The sequence below is a fragment of the Pieris rapae genome, chromosome 6, assembly GCF_905147795.1.
Source record: "Pieris rapae chromosome 6, ilPieRapa1.1, whole genome shotgun sequence".
NCBI lineage: Eukaryota > Metazoa > Arthropoda > Insecta > Lepidoptera > Pieridae > Pieris > Pieris rapae.
The window spans coordinates 3084183-3108315 of NC_059514.1; the positions used below are offsets into that span (position 1 = coordinate 3084183).

General features: G+C 34.3%; 3 protein-coding genes across 3 annotated transcripts in view; 1 reads left to right on the plus strand and 2 right to left on the minus strand.

Moving 5' to 3' along the window:
• The window catches only part of LOC111002918 (paired box protein Pax-6-like), a 40275-nt gene extending 36152 nt beyond the window's left edge, over positions 1 to 4123 (plus strand). Inside the window, exons 6-10 of the mRNA XM_045628724.1 lie at positions 817 to 993; positions 1349 to 1431; positions 1907 to 2100; positions 2294 to 2481; positions 2723 to 4123. Coding sequence (XP_045484680.1) covers positions 817 to 993; positions 1349 to 1431; positions 1907 to 2100; positions 2294 to 2481; positions 2723 to 2811 — 731 coding nt within the window. The 3' untranslated portion in view covers positions 2812 to 4123. The remainder of the gene's footprint in view (positions 1 to 816; positions 994 to 1348; positions 1432 to 1906; positions 2101 to 2293; positions 2482 to 2722) is intronic.
• Positions 4124 to 5227: 1104 nt separating this feature from the next.
• LOC111002928 lies at positions 5228 to 12156 on the minus strand. The gene is made up of 7 exons (XM_022273220.2): positions 12002 to 12156; positions 11703 to 11784; positions 11265 to 11384; positions 11045 to 11182; positions 10589 to 10703; positions 9757 to 9945; positions 5228 to 6364 (listed from the first exon to the last, which is right to left on the minus strand). Exons 2-7 carry the CDS (start codon positions 11760 to 11762, stop codon positions 5364 to 5366), a joined length of 1623 nt encoding a protein of 540 aa, XP_022128912.1. The 5' UTR covers positions 11763 to 11784; positions 12002 to 12156; the 3' UTR covers positions 5228 to 5363.
• Positions 12157 to 20065: 7909 nt separating this feature from the next.
• LOC111002916 (protein mini spindles) overlaps positions 20066 to 24133 on the minus strand; it is a 33697-nt gene continuing 29629 nt past the window's right edge. Inside the window, exon 37 of the mRNA XM_022273205.2 lies at positions 20066 to 21933. Coding sequence (XP_022128897.2) covers positions 21838 to 21933 — 96 coding nt within the window. The 3' untranslated portion in view covers positions 20066 to 21837. The remainder of the gene's footprint in view (positions 21934 to 24133) is intronic.

Here is a 24133-nt window from a genome sequence, read left to right on the forward strand (position 1 = left end):
CTACAACTACAACTAACCTACAAAAACTAGGTTTTAGTAACTCTTTGATGTTTTATTAAATGTCATTATTTTATTATTTAGTACTTTTGTGAGTCAAGATATTCAACTAAACTGAAAAAGTTTAATAATTATAAGTCTTATTTCACGACCTACTACTACTAGCCACAGATAATAAGTGCACCTCAAAATATTAATAACAAATCATTAATTACATAATCTTTAATACAATTAAGTAAATGTAGATGATGTGGTATATTTTTTAGATAGTGCATTTGAAAATAATATTAATCTTCTGTAACACGAAACAATACGGTAGCACCAAAATGGTTACGTTCGGATGACGTACGGATACGATACGTACGGAATACGTCTACGGATGACACCGTATGTATTAACCACTGAGCCATAGATATTATGAACCATAGATAATATGAATAAATCAAGAGTAACAAAGTTTTGAGAGCAAGTTTTGATTTACGAGTGTTCCAGGTTGTTGAAACATGTGATAACGAACTCTTATCAAACCCTATGAATTCAATTTATAGCTTTACTTTGTCATATATTCCAATTATTTTGCTAAATCGTGTTTGTTGGCATAAACAATATGTCTTCTTCATTCATACATTACGGCAGTAAATAAAACTTATATAACATTTTAAACGAGTTCCTAGTAGGTTCTGAATTATTTATATAATTTTGGACAACAATACTAAATTAATAATTTTGCAAGGGAAACATTCTGAAATTCAGTGTAAAACGTAAATAATCTTTGTAATATTTCACAAGAAAAGCAACTACATATCACTTGTAATTTAGGTGAAGAAGCACTGGAGGGCATTGAAGGCCTCAACTCCGATGAGACCGGGTCTGGGGATAATTCGAACGCCGGCTCCAGCGGAGCAGACGATGATGCAGCCAGGCTTCGTCTCAAGCGCAAGTTGCAGCGGAACCGCACAAGCTTCACAAACGAACAAATTGATAGCTTGGAGAGAGGTATTGTAAAATGTTTATTTAACTTCACTTTCCCGTCCGAAGGAATATGCCCACAAGCATATTAATGATCACGTGGTTTTCTGTCTTACAATAACGCCCTTGTTCTATCTATATATAGCTAATGGTGCCCCTTAAACTAAAGTAGATTGTCTATTTTCGTACAATTTTACTATATCATGAGACGTTAATTATCAAGTGTGCTTGTTTGCTACGATTGTGGTATTGGACTGATGTGGTCAGTCTTTAGGCTATCTCTCATCACCAATTGAATCAACTTGGTTGTTCAAACACTCCGGCGTTAATGAATTAAATAAATATGACAAAACTGATCTAAATCCTTTAATTTTCTTTTAAGAATTTGAAAGAACACACTACCCTGATGTTTTCGCCCGAGAGAGACTTGCGGCTAAAATTGGTCTTCCTGAAGCTAGAATACAGGTAAGATGCTAATAATGACGATTTATATTTTATATTCTGTATAATATTTGATTGCCGTCTGCAATAAACTAAGTAATTTTTTAATAGATATAAAAAACATCGGAGTTTCTTTACGCAAGGAAGAAAGAAAGAGTTTAATGCAGACGGATGTGAGGGACGTTGGCTGACTTAGGTTTTTAAACATGACCTAGTATCTACTATGTTTACTTATTTTAAGCGGTTTGATTATCCATTGTGACTTATTTCTTTATAATTTCACTAACACCCATAACAATAGGCAGCCGGATCTAATATAACACTGTCTGTGTACCTACCTGTATTTCTACCGATTTACGTTTTTGAAATGTGAAACAACACAGAATTTTGTATTTATTGAAACATTCAGACAAAGTTGCTTTTGTAACTTACTTTTGCAACCAACAAAGTCAAAATCAAGTCCGCGTCCCGCGTTTTGTTAACCTAATCCGATATTAAGGTGTGGTTCTCGAATCGTCGCGCGAAGTGGCGTCGCGAGGAGAAGATCCGCAGCCAACGTCGGAGCCCGGAGTGCTACGGGGCCCCGCAGGTCCCCGCTCCTGCCGCCCCACCACTGCCAGCTCCCGCGCCACACCATCACAGTCACACGCATCACACACCTTATCAACCACAGGTCAACGTTGACACTTACAGGTACATTTTTGCTTACCTTACTACTTTAGCCGAATAGTTACTATATCAAATAATAAATATTATGCTTACTTAGTACGTAAGCTAAAGATATCTATATATAAAATGTGTTTAATGTTTTTGTTACATGTTATCTAAAGTGTACCTAAATCTTCAATTACTACTACTACTTAACATGTTTTATGACGATTTACAGCCCACTGACTCCAATGGGATACGGCGCAAGTAGTGGCATGGTGTCAGACGCATCCGTCTGTGAGGGAAGTGAGGCAGATCTGTGCAAAAGCGGATTTCTAGGTTATCCCCGTTATGAGCTAGGCTACCGACAGCCGCATCCGTATATGAACCATGGTTACCAGCATGAACCAGCGTCTCCCCCACCAGGTAATTTGATAGCTTATAAAACTTCTTTAATATTTATCCATGTCAGCCATTTTACCTTGGTTTTAAATATGTAGGTATATTGCGGACTAGTGACGGACAGGGGTAAATGGTACTATTTATAGCACCAGACGAACTGCGCATTTAGGGGAGAAGACACATAATATTCTGATGCATCCATGTACTATATAAGTATTTACACTACTTATAAAAGTTGAATTAACGGGTTTTTGTTATTTTATAGAATTGGGCGGTCTTTTAGGTGCAGGAGTTTCAGTTCCGTTGGCGGTTCCAGGTCAAGACTCCCAACAGTACTGGTCGCGTCTGCAGTGACCCTGGTGGAACTAGACATACATCCAACAAATAAAACATTCAGGCACTTATTCAGGGAATTACCCTCATCCTTTATAGGATTAATATTATGACAAATTATGAAGTAATAAATCAATTGCTGCTTCAAGGATGTCATAAAAACTTTATGGTGTTGTTTCCTGATACTCAAATGGAGACGATTCCGGCTCCTGTTTTTGTGCCTGACTGAAGCAAGATATTTGAAGCCATTTCTACCATTTCAACTACCACTAATATTTATTAATCTGAACAACGCTATTTATTAATTAATATAGAACAGAAATAAACAGTATGATTGATGTTATCTTACGTATAATACCTCGAGTTTTCAAACATGAATAAAAAATTCGAAACCCTTGTTACTATTTTCACCAACAGCGCTTGTAAAAATATGGCTTAATACGTTGTGTATGTTCATGGCATGTAATTTTATAAATATAGAATAAGATCTGTATAAACTAAATTCTATATTTGGATAAAAACTGTAGTTTGTCGGTTTCAATTTAGTTTAAGTAAAATTGTTATTTCAGATCAAACTCCAGATTTGCATCAAGGTGTAATTAATCTATATACCAAATATCTGTCACAAATCGATAATAAGCGCACACATTTTATTTTACATAGTTGGGGCCTCGGTGGCTCTACACTGAATACGCCCCTGTATTCCATAGAATAAAGAATTTACATATCCAGTAGCACGAAATAACAATGAGCACAAATAAAGGCTCAAATTGTATTTATGTAAATTATTCTAATTAACGTTATAATAGGTGTCAGTAGGTAATGTTTAAATAATTTATTTTGGACCTCAAAGCCTGTAAGGTGAACAATACTTTGTGATTTATTTTAAGGGAAACGCAAGTGTAGATTACGCCTATTAACCGTGTAGGCGATTTTATTTGGCTCTTAGATTCAGAGATAGGTCCAAGCTATATATTTTATCTTGAGACCACATCAAACAAGGGAGACGGGTAAGATCGAGAATCGAGACTTAACACAAAGTCCGACTCCCATACGACAAAAATGTTTTCAATTTTGATAAACGGGAGTCATGCGCTAAGTTTCCGAACCTCACTCATCATCTTGAGTTTAAGTTTTATGTATTAGCTAATTCTTATAACCTACATATATATTATGTATTCTCCAAATTTGTCATTTTGTCACTTATTTTACATCGATATTCTGTACCTGTATTCCATCTCTGTCTGTAATTCATTAGCATCTTAGCATACCTTACTTGGTCGGCTTTTTAAAATAAATCGTCAATGTATATAATTAAAACACCGGTGTTAAATTTCAATGCTTTTCCTGTTTCTGAGCTAATTGGCTTTATATCTACTCCGCCAGAGACGTCTATCTTCGAATGTTGCGAATCAATATGTATAACCAACATGCAATTAGGTGTAGATAATGTATAATATTTTAGTATCAAAATATACTTACACAACGTAGCTGTATTCGAAGATAGCCTAGATTTGACAGTAGTAGAATAAACCCCCATGGTACAAAGTAGGCATTTTGTATATCCCGTAGGTCCGAGTTTTAATATATATATATATATATATATAAAAATTTGTATGGCTTTGAAGGCCACAAAATAGACCAGTGCAACCTTATTATACATATTATCATTTGTGTTTGCATATTATTATGTCTTCATTCCACGGTATTAATCAATATAGACTTAATTATTTCACCGTCTATGGCTTTGTTACGCTTGTCTACGTTACCTTTATTTATTATCTATTCCACGAGTGAAACAGACTAAAAAGTCTGTACTTAGTTATTATTACTTACCATTTTTTCAACTTAGCATTATTTCAACCTTATTTCGCCACAATTAGTAATCAGTCCATTAAAAGTAAGATAGTGTACAAATATCAATTATTTAGGTAATTAATTTCGAATTTATTAATTGTAAACTTATAGATACTTACGATATTGTGAATAATTGTGTGATGTCGATAAAACGTTTTATTAATTGCATTATATTACATTTTTGGATGACGTCCGTTTTTTATTATAATCCTTTTACAGATCGTAATTACAATACTGTGCTTCGTGATAATTGTACATTATAGACGATCCATTTGAGTGCAATTACTTTGAAATATATTAGATAGGTATCAATTATAGTTTGTTGAATATTCAGTAGTTTCATTTTAAATAATGCTAGTCTTTTAATATCTCAGTCGGTATAAGATGTCAGGGTATTGATTTGAAAATCTAGGTTGGATGTCTACTGGACGTCCATGACTGACAAATTCTAAATTAAATATTGGCCAAGTCTTATACATATATTTATTACCATAAACATATTTACAAAAAATTACGATGTAATTATTAATATACAAAAACAGAAGAATTGATCTTGAAGAATAATTTTAACCTAAAATAATACCTATTATTTTTGGTTTATACACAATAGTGTGATATTGCTATCATTATATGAACTAAAAGTATTAGTAATTCTAATAATTCTCATTTGAACTTCAGTCAACAATAAAACCTACTACTATCACATATGATATACATCATAAATTTTCGTTGAGTATTGCGTCGATATCATTTAAAATGTCTTTATCGTTATCTTTATTAGCACTTTTCTGGCAACTGGCGACCACATCTGGTACATTTTTAACAAAGTCTAACTCCAAATCCGCTACAGTTATTTCATTATCTTCAGGTTCATCGCACAAGTCCACCACATCCACGGGTTCACCAATATTCGTCGATTCAAGGTCTATTATGTCGCTATCACATGTCTTATCATCAGACAAATCAACACTTACAATTTGGACCTCCGAATCAGAGTCTTCACATTTGCTAGACTCATCAATATCTTTACTTTCACTAGTAGATTTATTAGAACTTCTACTTCTAATGAGACGTGGCTTAGAAGTTTGTTGGGCAATCTTGATTCTTTTAAATTCATAACAATTATCTACCAATTCATCAGCTTGCATCACAGACATGTCACTCTGTTCTGATAATGTCCTTTTTCGGCTGACCACTTCTGCTTTTTTGACCTCGGTTTTCTGGGTCTGACTTGGTTGCGTAGGTGCACTTTTATCTAGTTTCTTATAAACTATGGAATTGTTTCTAACTAATTTAATGATTTTATTACCTGCTGTGGTAATTGCTTCGTGTGAAGAGAGTTTCCTCTTCCTATTTAATGTGAGCGTGATTGGTGTCGGCTGTATCACTGTGTCTGACACTTTCTTCTTCGCTCTTATTTCGTCTAGTGACAAAACTTTGAAGTCTAGGGAGGTCCGCAAGTCGCCGGCGGTTTGTTTACCTGCGATTTCGTCGAGGGAGATTTTATCGTATTTCGTAGACAAATTGGCTCGTACTTTTTTACGCTCGTTTGTAATGTCTAGGGCGTCGTAATTGTAGTAAGCCGCGGATTCGGCTTGAATCTTTTCGAGGAGCAAGAGCTCCTGCGACTTAGTCCTCGCTATTTTGGCAGGGTCGTCTGCCTCCGCGACGTCCGCCTTAGTCGGAGTGGAGGACGGCGCACTCTCGTTGTCCGATTCTGTAAGAACACACCAAGCGATCGTGAGAAGACGCTCTTAAAGCGTAAAATGATTTTAGTAATTAAATTTGAAACGACCGCGGTAACTTGGTGTGTTCCTATTCGCATCTGAAACTGACTTAGGGTTGGACGGTCAAAAATAATTACAAAAACCATAATACGAAACGTATTTATTTGCTCGTTGATAAATAACACAATATCAGTAAAACAAAGCCAGAGTACATCCTCGGATATTTGTTAGTTAAATCAAAGTGCTTACACGCCTTACTAAAATTAGAGAAACTCTTACAATTGTAACGCTAATATTAAAATAACAACGATTCCATAAGAATTAAACAAGAAACTTGGAACCCCTGGGCGTTGGAAGCGAAGTGCCCTAGTTGCCCAATTAGTATAACAAAAGAAAATCTTCTAAGAATCATCTTGTACTAGGTGAACAAGGCGTAATCGAGTACTGGATGAGTCTGAATATCGTTAGTGTCGCAAAACTACTTTACCAAGATATTTTACAAACAACTGAAGCAGACTATCTCTGAGATACTAGAAGAGCCATCACCGTGCAAACATATCAATAATATTGACTGCAATAATACATAATAATACGTCTGCGTAAAGTACATTTTAAAAACTCTTAACGAATCTCGTTACAAAATCTTAAATCTATGATACAATAAAAATGAAAACTTTCCTTTAGTATTTCTGTAAAGTCGATACACAATTTAAAAGTATCGAAATTATTTTTTCTATAGTAAAAAGCAGTCTTACCCTTTGAATTTCCGATAAAGAACGCCTAATAGACTCAAAATAAAAGAAAAAATGTACGTGGGTACATAACTGGCAATTAATATTAAAATCCTATTTCTCTTTGCCTTAGTCACAGTTTTCGTAATTTTAAAACCTGTATGACATAAAACTAAACAGGTACAAGCGAAACTAAATTTCATCTCTCGCGTTAAAAATAAATTTTCATTTTGTACTCAAATTATTTACTTCGCTTAGGAGAGGTTCTTATTTAGACCTATTTATAAAAATAATCCGGTTGGCTTAAAACATATTAACTTACACTTGCAGATATAATTTTATCCTTAGGCTTCTAAACAAGAAACAATCCTAAAGTAAAAAAACAAATATTACAACCTCAAAAGACACAATTTGAATCCTATTTTTTTTAATCACTCCTAATTCTAACCTCCACCGATTAAAACTATTTTTATTCCCTTTAAATATGTTTAAAATAATTAGATAAATAAAATGACTAGGCGTACCGTGGACCCTAACGATTTTTTTTTCCATTTGTTACAACCATTCTGTTTCGAACTGATATAGGAACTTTTCTGTCAGTGCAAAACAAAACACATATTGAAACAATTAATGAGCTAATCAGACTAAGGTGCTTTAGAACGGTTGCCGAGCGAGCGCCCAATGCTAATCTATCCTATACTCGGTAATACATTTTCTTAAGCACAAATTTAATTTCGTAATAGTAGTCACAGTAGTACAAACATTAATTCACAAAGTAGTCCGATCGGACTTAGAATATATTGCACTGCAATGCAGCGCTGTGACCTCTATCCGCCTATCTACTTATAAACGCTCAGTGCGAAATATAAACTTTTATAAGACGCGACCCTCAACTCCCCTAATTAAACGCATCAAGCATTTTTTTTTTCATTTTTCATTTCACCTATATTAATGAGTTATAGTATCGTGTATATATATTTTTATTTCCATACTATGTACTTTATTAGACAAAGATTACATCGACGTCTAAGATGGTAATACATTTCAAATGAACCCACACATAAATGCATTTGAAATATATGCGTGTTACATTTAAAACTAGAAAAAAAGCGAGTTAATATATTCCTCTAATAGATATAATTAGCTAAGATATGAACGAGACTACACTCTCTAAATTATTGCACATACAAAAATACCGACCTAGCGAATTAATTGTATTATCGGTCGGACTCGAGAGAGCTAATATAATTTAAATAGTTTAATATTAAAGGAAAATTTAAATAAAATCTAGCAACAAACGCTCCGCTGGGCCTAAATAAATAAGGCAGAGTAAATGAACAACTTGGTTTAAAACAAACTGCCAATCCAAAAGACAAAACTCGCTTGGCTCAATAAAGTCAACTACGACTTAAGACGAGCCTATTCATGTATAATAGAAAGTCTGGACATTATTAAGAATCAGATCCGATAGTATCGAATATCTGAAACCTCAAATTTCTGAATCCAAACTCTAGAAAACTGTATTTAAACTCTACGTAAAGTTACGTATATTATGCCAAAATCTTAACAATGAATTGCTCTTAATAGCGGCCAACTAGCGTCGCATTTTAAAAATAAAGTCTTTACATGTGAAAACTTTAAATCGGTATTCCGAACGCTTATAATTTACTTGAAAAATGAAAAATTGCCATAATATAGTACTTTATAGATATATGATATATCTTTGCACACGTTCGTTTATAAATCTATAAAAGTGTAAATAAATCGTTTAAATAAATGAACTCTAAACACTTGGCGCAAAATCGTGACTATTTTGACATTTGACATTCCAAGCGTTAATTCTATCTGTTGCCTACGCCACAGATTATATATTAGTGAGCGAATTTTACATTATCTTAACCCATTTTAACCGCCTAACTTATCGGCGTCTAGTAATAGTCAGTATGGGTAACTTTTATGAGTCACATCAAAGTTTAAAATATTTTATATATTTGTGGCCACAAGTCAATACATTCACCTCATCTGACTATCGAAGCACAATCTAATATAATATGTAAATAATAACCGTCTCCTTACGTCAAGCCTTGGACAATTTGCTTTACGCTTATATATTTATTATGCTAAAAAATTATGTTATAGCAATATTATGCCATGTAAAAGATTTAGTTGGAATCCATGGAATAGCTTTTTACAGTACGGATTACTTACTTGAAGTTACTGTTAAGGTATTTGAAGAAAACTATAAAACTAATAATTATTATAAGTTCATTACTATTCAGAAAAGAATTAAGATTAGAGATGATAATAGTTTTATATGTTTTTACCTCATTAGGTCACCTTTTTTATGGCTCGTCTCTGAATCTCTACTTTGTTCTCTTAATTTAATTTCCCACTTAACCTTTTGGATTTCTCATCACATTTTAACTTCAAGCAATATTTTTTACTTATAAATTACATATAATGAAAGCTATGTGATTCATGACAATTCATTCAAATGTATAGAAAGGAGGCTGCATGAATGAAAGCATAAAGTAATTCCATAAACCAACTAAACTCATACAAAGTCATAAATAAAGTATTTCAATGGCGAAAATAAAAGTGTGTGAATCGCAAATTGTCCAAGTCTCAGGGGTTTCAATAGAGCCGCATACCTTCCTCGAAGTTAACGACGAGTGGATCGACGGGTAACGGGGCGTAGGCTTCGTGTGGGGCGTGGGCCACTGCGTGGGCGTGGGCGTGGGGGTGTGCGTGAGCGTGAGGGTGCCCATGGGCCACTACTCGTCGCCCACCCAGCAGTTCGGGAGATGCCGGTAGCACTCCCAAGATGGCAGAGTCCAGCACTGAGGAGAAATAAACTGTTACAGATTTTCTACAATTCAAAACAAATGACAAACAGTGATCCTGTTTGTCATTTGTTTGAATCAAATTAAATAAACAAATAAATTTTGGCAAAGGTATGATAAAATTATATTACTTAAAGTATTTTTTAATTTAAGTGCATTGGTAAAATGCACAATACTCATCATTCACTAATTATAATTAGTTCACAACAGTATTACTTAATTACATTAATATTTGTATCATAATAATACTATAAAGCTGAAACATAGATAAATAAATATTTCTCCATAACAATAAACAGAGTTTTGTTTAAATGATTATGTAATGAAAATATTATATTTAGATATTAAAGCAGAGATTGTTAAAAGTAAAAAAAATAGTTAAGCTATTATTGAAATTAGTCTTATCCCTTACACCAATTACATAACTTTCAGTCATTAATTGGTACTATAGTGCTTACTTCTTCATGCAAAAGCAAATCATATAGCTGACTTTATGACTAGCAACGGAACTCAGAGGAAAAATCCCCATTGGTTGGAAAAGTTGGTCAACTAAAATAAAACTATTAACGGTAAGAAATAGATAGATTTGTTAAACAAATCCAATTAGAAACAACAGAAAGTCATAGAGGAAATGTCTTACCCTGTCGCTGTGGCCACAACAGTGGAACCGAAGCTGGAGGTGGCACGTTAGGAGTAGGTACTCCAGTGATGGCCTGTTCAGCACTTGCCTCTGGAATGCTGCTTGTAGAGGGGCTCTGAAAATTATATAATAGTGTTTAGTATTAAGCCTTATTAAAATAAAACTGAACTTAAATAATTATTCTAATAATAATAATAAATAATTATGTATTAAATAACTATGTATGTATGAAATATTCATTACATTAACTTTTATAATTAAAATTACATATTACAACAATTGTATATATATATAAATAAATATCAAGAAATAAATAAATGCTAAAAAAATAAAATTAGTTTCATAAGCCAGAAATCCAAAAGGTATTCAAAGACAGCAACAGAATGTGGCTATTAAAGTGAAAATTAGTTTTAATTCTAGTAGTGACTTAGTGCTGAAAACTTGTAGATAACTTACTGTAGGAATAGGGCCAGGCTGGCTTGGAGCTATGCCATCAGTGCGAGCATCTGGATTCTTGTGCATGAATGGGCAGTGCTTCTTACGACAACCACCAGGTTGGTTTTCCCAGTAACATGGTATTTGCTTGCGATTTTTCTATAACATTAAGATTGCAAGTTCAGTCCATGTGCATGAAAAATAAAACAAAGAAAAAGTTATAAAGTAACCAAAAACTTACCCTCAATTCCATGTGTCTTAGTTTACAATGTTTGTCCAGACATTTTCCCTGTTGCCATGCTGTGCACATTGTCTCACAACCAAGAGCCGATGGTTCATGACGAAACACACAGTTGTCACCCTGATTCCAAACATTCAAATTAATTTACTCACTTGCCTCTATACTACATATACCTAGTTGTTCAAAATTATGCAACCTATTATTACTCATAAAAGAAAAGAAAACTAGATAAGATTACAATAAAAGGATTAAATTAAAAACTGATAATCGAATGAAAGTGAAAAACCGATCTGAAAATTAATTGGATGTGGTTTATAGCTATTTTATGTTCGTAAATCGCACGCATGGTATAATGTTACTATGTTTATCAGAAATTTAATCGATGCAAAAAACTAAACTAACTATTGAAATTATATTAAATGTAGACTAAAAAATTACCTTAGTACATGTAGAATAGTAATAAAAGTAACAGTCGTTAAATTTTCTCGGCGACTCCATTCCTTCTTCTTGAAGCCAGGGTCTAAACAGAAATAATCTATATGTTATAACTTATAGTAAACACGAAATTACTAGTCAAGTTTTAAAATATAAATATTTAAACAAAAATTATTTCTCTATAGTACATGGTTCTCTAATAACAAATTAAAACGAAACTGACACATTGTGGGACACATCGCGGCTTAAACATTTTCGATTAAAACTCCTCTTACAATAGAATTCACTTTATATTTACTCACCGTATTAAAAGTAAACTAAAAATTAATTAAATTAAGAACACACTATTTCACAACAACCCTATCTATTACGAAATAATAAATTAACGTCAATATTAAGAGAAATTGTTGCAGTTATGAGATATGGCGGACATGTGGCGGAAAACCAACCATAGAGTGCATTCCTTATAATGAAACCAACTTTCGTTAAAAATGTAGACTCAAATGAGTGCTCTGTGGTAACAGGTAACTCCACTGTCTATTAAGTCTACAGACCCGCGCTGGCCTGCGTTTCTCAAAGTTTGTGCGAGGGAACTAAAATAAATTAGTATTTCCTAAATAATGACTTAATATTTTGTTAAAATGATTAAAGGGAATATCTTCAGATGTTACAGCAATAAAATTATAGAAGGAATACTGCATTATCTTGTACATTATGAATTATATGTTAAATTATAATTTAATAGAGAGAGGGATACAGTTTATACAAGGCAGTAAGAAATTGGTTGGTTAAATATATGACAAAAAGAGCCAAAGCTGCGTAAATTACAGGAAAATTATAGAATTGCATTACCTCACACATCGTAATATTGTTTTTTCGAAGTATGGACGCATTTGAACTGGTTCGTTTCGAATCTTCAAGCACTCCTTTAATAAACGTTAAATCATGATGATGATTACGAGACTACTGTTCGAAGCTACACTACGACTGCCTACCCCCTGCTTCTAGCGAAACCTTCCTCTTACTCATGATTAATGTTAAAATTGCTATTCTTTTTCGCGCGAATACGTGCATTTTAGTGAAAGAGGAATATAAAGGGTGGGAGACCTTTTATATTCGATAGAACTATGTTTTTATTGTTTTGAGTAATCATTTAAGGTTTCACCAACAAAGGATTCTATTAAATGACAAAAAGAAAACCGCAAAATTATGATATCATTAACATTAAAGTTTTAATCGCTTTAGAACATTCTATACTTTTAAGGTTTTTTCTAATGACTTATGATACCTCTGTGTACAACAATTAATATATAAATTTTACCTAAAAATAAAATTTGTATTATGTTTCCTGAGACGTCCGAGGTCCATTATGAGAGAGTACATCGCTTCCGTTTCCGCCCAAATCGCTAGTTACCGACCTTTTCCCACCACGTGACACCGCCGCCAGCGCCCAGCGTTTAAAACTGGAACTAACTTTTTTATCGCGCTAAAGCAAGCCGCCAGAATTCTTGTTCATTGTTTGTCTCATAATTAGAGAACCAGGAAGAGCTCGTTTGGACCTCGGACGTCTCAGGAAACATAATACAAATTTTATTTTTAGGTAAAATTTATATATTATGTGTTCCGTTTGACGTCCGAGGTCCATTATGAGAGACGTGTTTGTTATCTCCTGGTGGCTTGTAAGGTTATATAATATAACTAAAAAACGCAACAATGTGATTTGAATTATTTATTTTCGATAGAATCATGATGAAATAAACAATACAATCTAATTAAAGCCTAAGCTTTAGTACCATTTAATAAATATGGTAAATAAATTTTCATTGTTTATATAGAAGTAGAAAACCTGGCTAATTCATTAAGCGGCCGAAAATCCTACTGCGAAAGAGACTTTTCCGATCGAGTCTCAGCATTCCGACTATTATTTTCTAGATTTCGACAATATTTCTTATGAACTTTCATGACGCCACTTTGCCTTAGCAATAATTTAATTTATGGGAAATCTTTCTAAAAACTTTAGCGAAGCTACACCTAATCAAATCTACGCGGCGATGATTTGATACCCGATTCTAAAGGGTTTTCTTAACCTAGCTCCCAATAATTGCGGGGGTAGCTTGTCTTACAGGATCTCTGTTTGTAATAAATAAATTTGTCAAGGAGCCACGCCTATTATTAGAGACGGTTATGAGTGTCCTAAGACAAATGACGGATTTAGATGCTTATTCGGGCAAGATAAAAACGTCCAACTTGATTGTCTATACGTTTCTGTATCTGTTTTATAACCGAAAACCAGATGCAAAGTGATGGAATTACGGCTAATAATAAAATGATGAAGGTCGCCACGCAAGAGTCAAATCATGAACTCTGCGCCGAGATGCCAATAAAATTATAATGGATGTGCATCCCATACTGGCAATTCCTGCGTGATTGGTTTAGCTGTAAGCGATATGAGGAAAGGAAATGCTTTACTATGTACGTTTTTAATAAATTATTATTAGATGAAATCTTAACATCGCTTAGAGTCTCACAAATTGAACCATATGCCAGATGATTATTTGGTAAATAGTTTTGCTAAGTATCTAACTACATCAGGAGGAGCCGGGAATCGACATATTCAGTTCATATTTAATTATATATAATTATATATATAGTTATAATTTAATTTACCCATTTATACCAAAAAGGGGCTTATGTTTTCCTTGTTGAAGTTCTTCAACACGACGAAAGAAGTTTTTCGTCTCAAGCCAGTTGTCTGTTAAAGATTCCTAGCCAAAAAACGTTTCCAATTGTAATTTCTGCACTTAAGGAGGAGGTTAACTAGTTACGGTATGTATATATCAGGGTTTGGCTTAGATTCCGTACTGATAGCGAGGGTGCAAGTGTTCGGGCTATCAAATCCGGGCGCCAAAAAATGCTTCCTCCACCTGGGTGCTATTATTATGCTATTATTTCCCTAAGAGGAAAGATGAAATGGTGCAGCACTCGAAGTAGAATCGCTGGCGGTGGAAATATCAACACTAGATCGTATCTCCAGTATTTGCTTAATGAAGGAGTCGCAAGCGTTCGAGTCTAATAGTTTAGCGACACATAACTTGCTACGACATGAACCTCTCCAGAAGCGAAAAGATCTATATGGTTCGAATATGTCCGTGGTTGCCCTTTTAAGAGATGCCCTTTGGCGCCCCTGCGATTGCGCGAGAGGTAATTGGCTTCCACGTTGTACATTCCCGGCAAGTGTCGTGAGGGATAAGTACAATATTCAAACTGTACGTCAGTGCCAGAAGATCTTTTGTCAATTTTAACAGCATTTATGACCTTGTTCCTTCTTCGTTTTTTATGTACTAAACTACAGTTTTGCTGTCGCTTTGCAGGATTAACGTCGAGTTCTTTAAGACCCCGGAGTGTGTCAAACAGATTGCTGCTACGAGCGTGCATCTCCCTCAGATTACAATGCCACTCCATCTGACTGTGTCCAAGAACCTTTCAGGGGTTTGTTGTTGACCTGCAATCCCTTTTGTAGATCCGAGGCATCGGTGACAATGTAATGCATATGCCTTGTTTTTAAGTGAATCGGGGTCTTGTGACCGAGGTTGTGCAACCACCATACCATGTCTTGATTCACCCCCACTGCAAGAAGACTCGGGCAAAGAGGAGGTCTCCTTAATGAATTTCTTTGTCGCTGCAGTGTTTAACAATGCCACCTTCCCCGGTAGGTGATGAAGGTCGCAAAATTGAGATAGGTTATCCACTATACCATGTCTAGATTCACCTCCTCTGCAAAAGGACTCGGGCAAAGAGGAGGTCTCCTTAATGAATTGCTTTATCGTTGCAGTGTTTAACAATGCAACCTTCCCCGGTGGGTGATGAAGGTCGCAAAATTGAGATAGGTTATCCACTATACCATGTCTTGATTCACCTCCTCTGCAAAAGGACTCGGGCAAAGAGGAGATCTCCTTAAATCATTCCTGTATCGCTGTAGCGTTCGGCAATGCAACCTCCCCCGGTGGGTGATGGAGGTCGCAAAATTGGCATACCCTAAGAGGCGTTGGGCCTGCTTGAGGGTCCAATTTGCCGGCTGACAGGCGTGTTAACTGGCACTGACGAATTTTGATTACTTTCTCTGCAGGTGAGGACTTTGCTTTTGATATTGTGTCCCTCGTGATACCCGGAAAATCGATCGACCTCATTGGAGTGCATATCGACTTCTCTAGATTTATGGTCCAGTCCAGGTTCTTAAAGATAAAGGGCATGGCTACGAGAACCTGGGAGTTCAGACTTGTTCTGTCCTGGTGGACCAGTAAGTAATCATCCAAGAAAACGATTACTCGTAAGCCTTGACGGCGTAATAGCTCGGCTGTCCAAGTTGTCGCCGACGCAAAAAATTTTCGGAGCTATGGCCAAAACATGTCATTTGACGGAGCCTTCCCTCATAACTGGTACACAGAAAGAAACGATGTTCGTGGAAAATCGGTACATGGTACTGGGTTTGGCCGAGATCCTTCACCATTGCTTTATTATAGGAAAATTTGGCATTTGGTGGTGATGAAACAGATGAAAAGGTTCTGGTTTCATGAATATAAGGATTTTGGGTTGAAAATAAATCGCATTTATTTATTTATTTAATTTTTTGTTATTATAAAAGAGGAGATATGAACAACGGGGTCAGTAGGGCTGGCTCCAGTATTTATTATGTTTAGAATCATGAAATGGATTTCCAACGACATCGAAGTTGAAACAGGTGTTTGCAACTTTTTTAGGATTTCCCGCGTTGGCAGTATTAATGGCGGTTGGAAGAGGGTTTTAATTTCGCCCAATTTTTGTGATAGTACCTTAAACAACCATCCGAAAAGCCTATCGAGTCACTTATACTTGTATTTATTTAATCTGTTATTTTTGCACCCCCCTTTTTTCTTCCTTTCGTGATCATCAAAGTTGTGACTCTTTTGTCCTTGTTTTGAGTTGTATCGGTTACAAAGAAAGGGCTTTTGACTGACCTGAGAAGTTGAAGCTATAGGCTATTCAGAACGTACGGGTGATTTAACGCGTATTGTTTCAGGTTGGTACCCGCAAATTCTGCCAAATTTGTCAATACCACCAACTTTATGTAAATATGTAGATAATAGTTCCGGATTAAACATGTATACCGAAGAGAGGAAATTATTTTTAGGTTTTTTAGCAATGTTTTACAGCGAGATTCTAAGACTTTGGCCCGTTTGCCGCAAATAATTTGTAAAACCTCGTGAGCCCGTTACTCACTTTATACACTTTATACTTTAACCAAAACATTCGTACAATTGATCATGTATAGAATTGAATTAAGCGTCACGTTCAAGTGAGAATACCACTCTAAAACGCTACGTAACGCCTTATTTACTAACTCATTTTGAGCTACAAACGTGCTCGATAAGACCGCAAAACTTTCCATAATAACCGTAAACCATAAACCGTTCCATGATATACAATTATAAAGAATCCTCTAGGAAACGTCTTTATTAATTTTGAAATCGGTAAAAGCAGAAAAAGCAACGTATTTCTTTTGTATATCATATAACGTACACAGTTCAGATCAGAAGCGTTAAGCCGCATGGTTTAAAAACGGGTCGTTTAGGTTTGCATTATTATTATATATAGATTGAGGCACTTTTTAAACATGCCAGATAACGCAGCATAATTGGAGAAAGTATTATTAAGATGACTCACCAATTTCTGCGACAATTACTCAAACCTTTAAAACAAATCTGGAGAAGAATCACGTGAATTACTGCGCACGTGGTTATTTCGTCTTTGTTTTGGCGGCGGTTCTTCATCCTCTTCACTCGTGCTTTTGCGAACTTTGCGAAGAACCCGGCTTGTTAGAGACAAAATCTTCCGTGACATTATGAGAAGGCTTTGTAAAGTGCGGGCTAGGCACGTTCGACCGCGTGGCCAACACCGCCGATTTTAGCACTTTTATTAACCATTTTTCACCTATTTTAGCACTTTACTTAACCAATTTTCACCGATTTTAGAACTTTTCTTAACGATTTTGTAATTATAACGTGAAAACCGAGTTCACCGATTTACGTATTTTCACTTTGAAAATAAATTTTAGGTCGATATAACTTTAAATATACTGATTCGTTTTTTAAGTTTGCACTAGCGACTGTGCTAGACGAAAAACGACGCAACAATGAACAAGAATTCTGGCGGCTTGCTTTAGCGCGATAAAAAAGTTAGTTCCAGTTTTAAACGCTGGGCGCTGGCGGCGGTGTCACGTGGTGGGAAAAGGTCGGTAACTAGCGATTTGGGCGGAAACGGAAGCGATGTACTCTCTCATAATGGACCTCGGACGTCAAACGGAACACATAATACTGCTATAGTCTTCTACTCACACTCTTGGGAACAAGCCTCACGGTTAGCTCATCTAGGTCTTCGCCAAATCTCTCAATGGCTTTTAGATAATCTCCTATCTCTAAATACGTCTAAGACCAAATACATATTATGTTTTCACATTTCGAAATCCAGCAAACCAAACCCTATCCCCCCTATTAAATTACACTCATGTCTGAACCTTCGCAACAAATGTAACTGTCCTCTCCTGGAACCCACGAAAACAACCAAATACCTGGGATTAATTATAGATTCAAGGCTTTGTTGGAGCCCTCAAATAAACTATCTATGTTCACGAGTTCGCCAACTTATAAATGTTTTCAAACGCCTTAGAAAACCTTCTGACCCACATACATCCAAGATAGTGTATACTGCATTATGCCAGTCGATATAATCTTACTGCATATCGGTATGGGGTGGAGCGGCATTGTCTTCGATGCTTTCCACTACTCAACTTCAAAATTGTACAGCGAAACAGGGCTCCTAACTGTGAGACAACTATATCTAATGGCAATATGCAGGCTTTTTTGGAAACAAACACCCCCTACACCAAATCTAACCAAACGCAAACCTTTATATAAGCAACCTAAAAATCGCACTTTTTTCGCTCAACGCTTTTTCTCCTTCCGAGGCCCATTCATCTTTAACCACTTCATTAAAAATAAAATTATCACTCTTTTTATGATTTCAAAAATCACATTACATACTTTCACTAAAAAACTCAAAAAATATCTTGTTAAGCTGTCCTATACTGATACAGAAAACATTCTTATCGTAAAAAAATAGTATAGGTATAAATTTGTTAAGTAAAATTAATTAATTAAGTAACGTTTAGATGTAAAAGGAAGAGACTGGCTGCCCACAACACAGGGAATCCTAGTGTGGGGGCCAGTGCACTCTACTTTATAGAAACATTAATGTATTTTGTGTCTAATAAAGTTATTTCTTTCTTTCCAATACATTATTACATATAATAATTATTTAAGAAATCCCTATAGGGCATACTTTTATCTATATATGAAACCTTCTTATTAGACAAAAAAAGAAAGAACACAAATATAGTTTTGACAGTGGTAATCCTGAATAAAATCCAATACAAATGTTTATGGGCTTTGTAACTGTCAAACACTCAAGTTTCATTCTGTCAATACGTAAGCTCTTACTTCAATAAAAATAAACTATTTAAATTAAGGTTTCGAATCCACAATATTCGAAAAAATGTAGAATAAAGCCAGTAGTGAAAAAGTATTGACATAATTCAAATATTTATGCAAATTTTTCGAAATTTATGTTGAGTAATGGATGATGATAATGATATTCATTTATTCCTTAAGGACTCTAGTCTATACAGCCAGGTCTTGTTCATGGTAATTTTGTTAATATTATAGGGCGAAACAACGTCTTCGTAGTTCTAGAATCTAGATCGTAAGGCCCTTTGGCCTTATATGACCGAGAATAAGTGATACCTTGATGATATTATGTACCAAAATAAACGTATATTTTTATTTTCATAAGGACTAAGTCACTTCGATGTTTTGAATTGGTATAAGTCAAATCCATAAGCAATAATAGTAATGTTAAATGCGCACATAGAAAGTCCATAGGTGCACAGCCGGGGATTAAACCTGCGACCTCAGGTATGAGTCGCACGCTGAAACCACTAGGCCAACACTGCTCAACAAAACATGGTTTAGTGTTCTACTTTACACCAACCTAACATGGTCTACTCTGTATAATAGTACAATTCTTTAGGTAGTCCGAAACAAACTCTTGCCAAATATTTGGTAAGAGAATAAATAAAGACTAGTGTTGTATGAATTTATTTAAATATTACAGAAATCATGATCTTATTACATTACATAAAACAAATAAATGCTCACAATAATTATTATTTAGTTCATAAAAAGCGTATTAAATATAAAGGAGAAAACGGCAAAAATATATCACTTTAAGGAATTTCTAATTGCTGTAGAAAATATAAAGCTCTCAATGTTATCTATATCCAATTATGGTTACAGTCTAATTACCATTTTGGAATATTTTACTAATGGTAATATTAATTTACTAATATCACTATATATGTTATTTATTAGGTACTCGATTAGAATTGCTTTTCGCTAAATTGAATCGGGATTATAGAGAGATATAGGCCATAATTTATACGTAAAAGAATACAACACTAACATTTGACAGTGGAAAACTCAGTCAATAATATAATAATCGTAACCTAAAACGAGAACAAGTAGTGAGAAAACATTAAATACATATTTAAATATCTCATAATATAGTGGCAAACATAAATACGTTATAACTAGAAAAATTGTTATTTTAAAATTGGGGACATGTTACAGAATTTGTATGTTATATAGTAAAATATTTTTATTACGAGAACTATAAGCCAATACTTTGGGAATGTTCGATTTTAGTAGATAATGAAATGGATAATGCCTCATCGCAGCTAAATTTTACTAACAAATCTACCCGATGACTGCTACAAATGATAAAATGAGTATTTCGCAGAATTTCGTTTCAAATCCCGAGTATAGAAGCTAGAACAAGGAATATGTAATAGGTACGTACTCCCGTGCGTATACGTATACGTGCGTACGCTTTATTCGTAGTTCTATACTGGAGAAGTGAAACCTTGCCAGTCTTATTCGTTCGACAGTCCAACATAAACTAATACTATCACACTGTATGTATGTCATGGATTTAAAATTTGCTACAAACTACAGAATCTTTTAGATTCATCTACGCTACACAATACACACAGTCTGCTAGTCGTAAGTTATATCAATCGTAATTTTCAATATGACGAAGACTACGTTGACATACAAAAATCATGCTCTAATTAGTGATAGTATATATAATCGTCGTTTATAGGTTATTAAAATGGATCATGAAATTATCATGAAATTAATGTCTAAATACAATTTAAAATTGATAAATGACAATAGTAGTAGTAGGGTACACACTACAAAACTCGTGTAAATCTATTGTAAAGAACAAAAACCGTCACACAATCACTCAACAATTGTAATATATATATATAACAGCTAAAATGACTTAAAGCATTAAGTAATTTTGATGATTAATGTAGAACATAGATAATATAGAACACTGGTTAACACATATCAAAATTCATAAATAACAGCGCATTATTAAAAATGTATCCCCACCAATGGAAACATTAAAATTTTGTTGCAAATTGTAAGAAAAAATATAGTAACATAATGAAATAAGATATTGAATACTAATATATAAGATATTTAATACTTAACACGCCGGGAAATTACATTTAAATTTGTAATTTGGTGAGGATTTTAACGTATTGAAGCTACACTTCAAATACCCTGATAAAACGTTTTCTAATATTGTCACTTTATTCTAAGGGTACACTACGGACGTACGACCAGCATTAGGAACTAAAAGCGCGATTAATGCCGAGATTATGATTCATACACGAACGATTTAATTACAATACAACCGACAATTTTAGAACATACTGGTATGTGTGTAGAAAACAACCATTATACAAGTTTTTGTGATCAAATCAAAGGACCAAATGACAGTGCGAACACGACCTAATATGTCGAAATTAGTGGGTATACCATAAGCATCACAACAGGAACACATTGTAAAGTTTACTTTATTTCTTAAGCAATACAGATACAATCCCAAATGTTACCTGTTATGAGGCTCATGCTATCGCAGTCACGTATGAGTGAGATAATAGATGCCGTAATGCGTATGTGCGAGTGAGAGAGCCTTATCTTTTGGACGAGCTCTTGATTTGTTGCAATTTAAGTCGTAGAGCGTCTACGGAAGCTTCGTGTCTCTGTGGCATTGTTTGGGTCGAATGTAACTGTGAAAGAAATATACAATGTATGATTTACTTTGTAATAATTAATCAATGTTTTAATTTCAGCAAATAAATCTAAGTTTACTGTGATTCGGATGAAAATTATCTAATGACAATTGTCGGAATATGTCCATATTAGCTGTAACGAAATTACAACGTATTTCTGAAGCTTTTTGCATTATAGAATATTTAAACTATTAGTTTCATTCTGAAATAAATTCCTTGAATTTTTCTTAATATTTCTTTTATTCCACAAAGTCTAGTCACAGATAATGAATTAATATAAACCACAGTATATATATGTCACCGGAAAATAACAAGATCCGTAAGTTTATCAATTTACTAGGAAGTTTATAAACTTTCGTAAGATTCTAAACGGGAGATAAATTGTAATATTTTACGTCCACATTTTCGTAAATTTATCAATTTCCGACGTCATACGGTAAATTTATAAACTTACGAATATCTATTCGTAAGATTTTATATGGTTCGACCAATCACAGAAACTCTTTTAAATATACGAGTTTTGAAATACGTAAAATAACACACTGCTCTCTGATTGGTCAATGTTCATAGTGGCAATGCTTGTGTCCATAGACTTTGGAATAATCAGACTTGACAAACTATAAATTGGAAGCAACAATGCCTGGTTCCTCTCTGGCACGGATGTAGTGAGTTGAGTTTTCTATTATCAGTTTCAATAAGAGTATTCCTGTATTTTAGCAAGTAACTGTTAAATAAGTTACTTGCTAAAATACAGAAATACTCTTATAAAACACACTAATGAACACTACTTTGCTCTATTTAAATAAAACGACAGAAATTGTGTAATACGAAAGGCATTTATTATCAAAAAAATATAAAACATACCAGTTTTTGCAAAAAAAAAAACTAAAATAATTATGGCTTTTTCGTCCGTGTCATACACACCTACTCAGTCGTAGTTAAATAATTCAATAATTAGTAACTCGTTCGTAATTATTCAATTCAGTCTTACCATGACTTAAAAAACATATAGTAAAAATAAGTAAAAATTATATAAGTACTTATTACCAATTATCTACTTATTGGCACAAGTCAAAGATTTATGGCACCTTGAATTGCACAATATATTAGCTTTTTTATAATTGCACTTATTTGATAAACACTGTCCCTTAGAATATTTTTTGCAGTTGCATTGCTTTATTCCTTGCCCGCCAAATGTAGAAGACATCGCAGATATTTTTCTTAATGGTAACTTAGTCTGTAAATAAAAACACATACTTAAAGAACATAAAAAATAGGAAGTCAAGTTTATATAAGTAGGAATAATAGTACAAATTGTACCTCAGGAAGAGTTTCATTCAAAATTTCTCCTGGGGTTGAAAGGACAGCGTTTCGAGGCAACCAGTCATTAATGATGCCGAACGAAGTGCCAACTTTGTAAATTTCATTCTTTTTCTCTATTACTTTGCCGACTACATTCTTGCTATCTAGAGGCCCCCTATCTACTCTCGGTACTTCGACTAATACAGTAGCACCAACATCAATATTTTTGAACTTTTTAGAAGAATGTGCTGTCATTTTTTCTGCTGCTCTTTTTAAATTTAAGTGCGAGTCCTTCCTTTCCCTCAAAATGTTTATTTCGTTTGTGCACAATTTACATATTAACTGCGAACCATAACCTTCGTCATTATTTTCTGTTGGTTCTCCACAGATAACGTGTGTGATACGTTGACATTTAATACATGTATGAGCCCCAGATGATTCATTGTTGCATATGTGACAAAGCAACGTATCTGATTCGACAATTTTTTGAGGAGTCTCAATTCCATTTGCAATGTTGTCAAGGTCTTGCCAAATATTGTTTGTGTTTGCGCCCGTGCTTTCACTGTCAACTACAAGTACTTTGACTTGCTCAGTTTCAGAAATATTATCTGTCGTAATAATTGACTCTGTGGCAATATCAAGAGTTTTATAAAGGTTTTCTTTATCTGAAGTTATATTTCCATCGTCATTGACGGTCTTATGTTCGTTGTCATTTACAGATTTTAAAAACGTCTCTAAATCCTCTTCCATTTCAAGTTGAGAAATTATATTCTTGGACAAATATGTAGAAGTTAGACCGCATCTTGGATCATCTCCAAACAGGGCTTTAAACGGTGTCCTGCCAATCGTAGAATGGTATGATGAATTTTTTTGGAACTGAGCAAAGTAACAACCT